A 6,397-nucleotide genomic window follows, 5' to 3' on the forward strand; every position below is an offset into this window, starting at 1 on the left:
TTGATTTTCCTGGCTTCTTTTTTTTTTTTTTTCCTGTGCTAGTAAGGATGAACACAGGACCTCATGCATGCTGAGTAAATGATATACCACCAAACTACATTCCCAGCCCTATCTGATTTGAAATGCCACCTTGATCATATATTTAATTTCCACATCTATTTATATGTATTTGAGGACCAAACTCTTTTCCTTTGATGTATCTATTTCTATGTTGTTGCTGCTTCAATCACTAGACTTAGAAATGTTCTTCTATTTGATGCTGGGTATGGTGGTACATGCCTTTAATCCTAGCACTTGGGAGGCAAAGGCAGGCAGATCTCTGTGAGTCTGAGGCAGACTAGGCTCTCACTATGTTAGATTCTATCTGAAAACAAAAACAAAAAACCCAAAACAACCAAAGGGGCTGGAGAGATGGCTCAGCAATAAAGAGCAGTGGCTGCTTTTACAGAGGACCGAGGTTCCGTTCCTAGCACCCACATGGTGGCTAACCACCATCGGTAATTGTAACTCAAGTTCCAGGGGATCCACGGCCCTCTTCTGATCTCTGTGGGCATTGCACAACATGGATGCACTTATATACATGCAGGCAATACATTTGTAATCATGCTCAGATGCCGAGGAGCTCAGAAGGTGGGCGACTGTGACCAGTGATAGTCATGTATATAGAGATTAGAAATGCATGTGAAAACGTCTCAATGTCAATTGCCTTGGAATGAATTCTTCTGTATGAAAACAAAACAAAACAAAACAAGTATCTTCTTGAAGTCCCTCAAATTAAGGTAAAGAATAAGAACAAATCATTCTGGAAGAACGCAAAGGAAAATAGCTTTAGATACTTAAGTGACAATAGAATTTATTCTCATAATTGTTTTAAGAGCTTTTGTATAATCCTCATCGCTATTATGAGATATAAAATGTATTTATCAAATCTGTAATCATTATGCCAAAAAATCTGAATTACTGTAATGGTCTCCTGTAGCCCCAGCTGGCCTGGAATTCACTATGTAGACCAGACTAGCCTTGATCTTACACAGATCCACCTGCCTCTGCCTCTGCCTCCTGAGTGCTGGGATTAAAAGCATGCATTACCTTGCCTGGCATTGTTTTATTTTTTGAGATAGGGTCTCACTGTAGCTCCAGCTGGCCTGGAACTCACTATGTAGACCAGGTTGGCCTCCATCTCAGATCTGCCTGCCTCTGCCTCCTGGGTACTGGGATTAAAGGCACGTGCTACCACACCCAGAAAGGCTAATCTTTTAATTTTTCTGACCATTCATGCATACTTTTTTTTTTTTTTAAAGACTTTTGACTAGGGCTTCAGAGTAAAAAAAGGCAAAGAGATACCAGCTAACCCATGGAAGTTTTCAGCACTATTCCATGGGAGGGACTGTAAGCAACTACAGGGTAGAATGGCCCATCTTTTCCACAGCATCCTCAACTTCAGTCATTTTGAGGCACCACATTTATACTTTTTGATGCATCTGTACTGTATGTCACCTCTATTATTAATTTTTTACTTTTACATTTTAAAATAAAGCTCCAGCTGGGCGTGGTGGTGCATGCCTTTAATCCCAGCACTCGGGAGGCAGAGGCAGGCAGATCATTGAGTTCAAGGCCAGCCTGGTCTACATAGTGAGTTCAGGTCAGCTGGGACTACAGGGAGACCCTGTCTCAAAAACACACACACACACACACATATATATATATCTCACCCACACAGTATGTAAAAGTATAAATTAGATATAATACTTTCCTAGCATATTGAACTTAATAGATTAGCAATTAAAACAAACACTGTCCATGTGTGTGCCCATTTTGTGTGCTGCCAGCACCTTGAGAGAACTGGCTAGCAAACTGTTCTCATTAGTGCTGCAGACCGAGCTCTCCATGGGGAAGGTGCCACTGGGCTGGCTAGGACACCTGTAGCTCAGGGTGGACACTGGTTGTGCAGGTGGGTCCCATTAGCGAAGATCAGTGATAGTGAGATGTTGACTTATATGATGTAAGTACTTGTACATGTAATTATATGTCCAATGTGGTGTTAAAAAAAAACAACAAAAAAACAACAAAAACCCTTTACAAGCGTTAAGAGAGTTGCTGTATTGTTTTTGTGTTCATTACTGTAGTAGGATTTGATACATATACCCTAAAATGGATAGTAGAAAAGGCTGGCCTGTACTTAGTAGAAGAGTGCAAGGTCCTGGGGTCAAGCCAGAGGACAAGTCATGCAAAGAAACAGGGTCTGATGTTTCCGCAAACAAATGTACTCTCACAAAGGCCCTGCGGTTCTGCAAAAGGCCACAGATGATATCACAGTCCACTTACAAGGTTCATGAGATGATAAGACTTATTTGCAGTGCTGAAACAGAAATGCCGCCAAAGGCCAGGGCTGCGAGTCCTTATCTTACGTCTTTAAAGGTTCACAGAGATAAATGGAAAATGCTATCCTATCCTTACAGAGATCAAATTAAGGGGCAGGATCGCTGAGAATCAAATATCTTGTACTGACCTGTCACAAACACTTACTCAGATGCAAGTAAACACACCACACTCCACTGTAGCCCAAGGTAACTCTGGCTCTGAGTTGTCAGTCAGCTTTCTAATCTACCTATTGCTCCGCACCTTCGGTACTGAGAGCAGAGAAGTTGAGACATTTTCTGATAGTAAAATCTCCCTTCAAAATAGAAGCTGCTACTTCCGATATAAATATTCAAATAGCTTGCATTTGTCTTTTTTTTGGAAATAGGGTCTCCCTGTAGCCCCAGCTGGCCTGGAACTCACTATGTAGACCAGGCTGGCCTTGAACTTAGAGATCCATCTACCTCTGCCTCCCAAGTGATGGGATTAAAGACGTAAGCCACCATACCCAGCTGCATTTGTTCTTTTAAAATGAGTCTAGAATAACCTGGATTCCCTCTGTCGGTAGCCATGGAGACTAACGGCAACTATTTCAGTGGTGGAATAACCCTAAGGGACAACATTCTTCACGGTGTCTACTAATGTGCTTCACATTAAAATCAATAAAGCTAGCACCCTTCAAAATTTCACTTGCAGGCTCTGGATCTGAAATCCTATCAGTTTCGAGATCATTTGATGGACGATTGGCTAGCAAAGAGAGGCAGATGACTGCTCCAGAGGAAGCTGGAGCTATATTTTCCAGTACCTCTGCAGGTCCGCTGTCCCTCATTTCCTGCCACGTGGGACCCCTTCCACAGGTGCCTGGACCTTTCGCTGTAGAAGTTTCTTACCTCTGACCTCTGAAACTGGAAGTCTGAGTGTGTTACTGCTTCCTTCAAGACTTTTCTCTCATCCAAGAGTCACCAGGAGGCCTTGCTGAGATGTGCACTGACTTAATGTGCACTTGAAGGCTCCCCGTTTGCATAATCCACATTCTGGAAAGCTTTTGGAGTGTTATGTCAATTAAACTTCACCTGGAGTTTCTCAGAATCTAATTGCACAGTGTTGCCAGCTTTCCCTAACCCTCCAAACAAGTGACAGAACTGTTTCTACCGATGTGATTCGCTTGAAGAACCATGTGAGGTGTCCAGTTACTGTTTCAGAGCACCTGGTGGCAGGTGATGTAATTCTCAAACTGGGGTTCAGGATACATCCTGCAGGGTGGAGCATCTGCCAGTGCAAACCTGTACCGGCTATTTAAAGAGTTCGCTGGCAAGGCCAGGCACCCGCCTGGAGGACAGGGCAGGTGGCAGCAAAAGCCTGCTCTGGGAAAGCACTGGCATTGGAACTCATGTTGGAGGCAAGGGCAGGCAGGGTGAGGAGGATGAAGGATGACAGCGGGGGCTGGCCGTAGATAGAGAACACAAGTGACAAGGGGTGGGAAGACCCTTCCTGGGCAAAGCATTCCTTATTCTGTTCAAGCACAAACTGCCAAGGCCGCATGCTGCTGCCTGGCAGGGTGGGGTTATGATTGCATACCCTGGGTGTGCAGCTTGTTCTCTCCCTCTTTCACACTGTGGTCTAGTGGAGATGACGAAACCCTACACGTGTGAAGATTAGCTGTTGTAGATGGTCCAAATGTTCCTTCCCCACTGTGAATATAACAGAGAATTCTAGCTTTGGAGAGGAGCCAAAGGTATGATTAAGGTATGATGTACTGTTTGGGGCTGTATTTAAATCTTTACATTATTTTAGGACCTATGTTTTCAATCACATGGTCTCCATTTACAACTCTGTATAATTTTCCTTAATTCAGCTTTATATCCTCAAAACACTCATCTCCCAGAAGGCTTAGGCTTGTTCTCCCAGGAGTAGACTGACTCAAGGATGCAGATATAAGAGATTTATTAAGGAAAGGCCCCAGAGACACCAGGAGGTGAGGGGGAGGAGGAGGAGGGGGAAGGGAGGAAACTGAGCAAGGAAACAATTTCCTGCCAAGTCCCAGCCTTGGCCTGGTCCCCAGGAGAGAGCCCCAGAGTACAGATGTAGGAAAGGAAGCTGGGCTGGACTCCTAACCCTCTGGTCAGTAGCAGCCTTGACCAAGGTGAATCGTGGGGTATGGGAGGTGGAGTGGCCACAGCCCTGTGGGCAGACTGGTTCCAGGAACAAGTGGCAGGTGCGAACCTCTCTCTGCAAAGTATGCAGCTTTGAGCTGAGCACAAACAGCTGCCAGGAGACTCCCATGGACTGAGGGGCAGGTAACAGCACTTCCCATCCCACACTGCCTGCTCTCACCTCCAGCACCAGTTAGAAGTCTTTCATCACTGGCTGCTGCAAGAGGAAATGAATAATCTCTCTTGAAAGTCCTGGGGTCAGCTTTTCATTTTCCACAGAGCTGCCTCCTTGCTCCAGAGGGTAGAAGCAGGTGTTCCTGGAACGCCTTCGTAAAACAGAGCAGCCATCACGACTGAAGATGACTCTGGCCATCTGGAAACTGAGGCGAGCATACTTTTGGCTCTCCTGGTCCCTGAGTTCAGTGATTTTCTGAGACAGGCACTGGCAGACAGATACAGAGAGCCGGTCCCCAGATCCCAGCACTGGGTGACCGAATGCTTCATAGAATTTGTCCAGGGATTTCCGAATTCCATTATCCTCTTCCTTGGTCTCCAGTGGGCCTTTCACGGAAGGATCAAGCCAGAAGTTCTCCGAGTCCCAGGAGCCCTTTTGTTCAGTATTTGGATTGCTGCTATCTGCTAGACAAAACACATTCCAATATTCAAACACAGTAAAAAAAAAAAAAAAATCAGAAAGTAGGCTGGCGAGATGACTCTGGATGTAAAGGTATTTGCTGTGTAAGCTTGGTGATCAGAGTTCAATTCCCCAATGCCCATGTAAAGGTGGAAGGAGAGAACCAACTCCTGCAGTTGTCCTCTGATCCCCATGGCATGTGTACCCCCACATCATGCACACACATGCATAATAATATTTTTAAGCATTGGAAAGCGAGCCAAGAGCCCAATGTCTCTCTTCAGCTCAGCACACTTACTGCTTCTTGGGGAACCAGCTATGGGCAGAATTGCTGACTTCAGAAACTGTTCCCACCACCCTCAGGTTATACCCATGTGCTTGCTTATAAGAACATCTAGCATAACCTGTATTGGGGGGTTTTAACCTCCGGTGCCTGGGTCCCTGAATATAAATTCACAGTGGCTGAAAAAAGAAATTCCTATCTTTACTTTCACTATTCTCTACCTGAAAGTTACCATTTCCTTCTATGATCGACATAAGTAAATAACAGAATTGGCAGCAGTCTCTGTGATTAGAGACTCTGGAAGGAGAGGAGAGGAGAGAGAGACAGAGACAGAGACAGAGACAGAGAGAGAAGGCCTTGGATTTAGAGCCTCCAGTACTGCTGCTTAATCCACATAGTGGTTATGGTATTTTACTGCCAGCTGGAACAGAGCAAGACACACTACTTTGAAATTACTAGGTATTAATCCCTATATGAGATCTTATTACCTATGTACTAATTTAAAAGCATATGTTCATTATGATGCCATCATTTGTTCTTTTAAAACATTTTTAAATAGTAGTTGCTAATACCCACTAGCTTTCTCTCTTTTTATACATTTTTATCTGTGTGTGCGTGTGTGTATGCACACGCCATGGCATGCATGTGGAGGTCAAAGGACAACCTGTGGGAGTCAGTTCTCTCCTTCCGTCATGTGGGTTCCAGGAATCATACTCAGGTTATCAGGTCGATGGCAGGTGCCTTTACCCGCTAAGCCATCTCTCCAGCCCAGCTCATTTGTTCTTAAAATGTTTCAACAACTGCATTTCTGCAGTTTTCATATTGTTCACTTAGAAATATTTTTCTGCACGCAAAACACTTATACACATAACATGAAAAACAAGAAATATTATTCTGAGAAACAGCTAGTAAGCTTCAGTGGACAGCAAGGGGATCCACAGCACAACAGCATGAAGCCTGGGAAATGCC

At 44.5% G+C, this 6,397-nt stretch overlaps 1 protein-coding gene across 1 annotated transcript in view; it reads right to left on the reverse strand.

Annotated features, from left to right (window-relative positions):
- The window catches only part of Shld1 (shieldin complex subunit 1), a gene marked incomplete at both ends in the record, with an annotated part of 6,466 nt that extends 1,316 nt beyond the window's left edge, over window positions 1-5,150 (reverse strand). Inside the window, 1 exon segment of the mRNA XM_008822843.2 lies at window positions 4,693-5,150. Coding sequence (XP_008821065.1) covers window positions 4,705-5,150 — 446 coding nt within the window.
- Window positions 5,151-6,397: the final 1,247 nt, after the last annotated feature.

This window comes from Nannospalax galili, unplaced genomic scaffold, assembly GCF_000622305.1.
Source record: "Nannospalax galili isolate Female #2095 unplaced genomic scaffold, S.galili_v1.0 scaffold1029, whole genome shotgun sequence".
Classification (NCBI taxonomy): Eukaryota; Metazoa; Chordata; class Mammalia; order Rodentia; family Spalacidae; genus Nannospalax; species Nannospalax galili.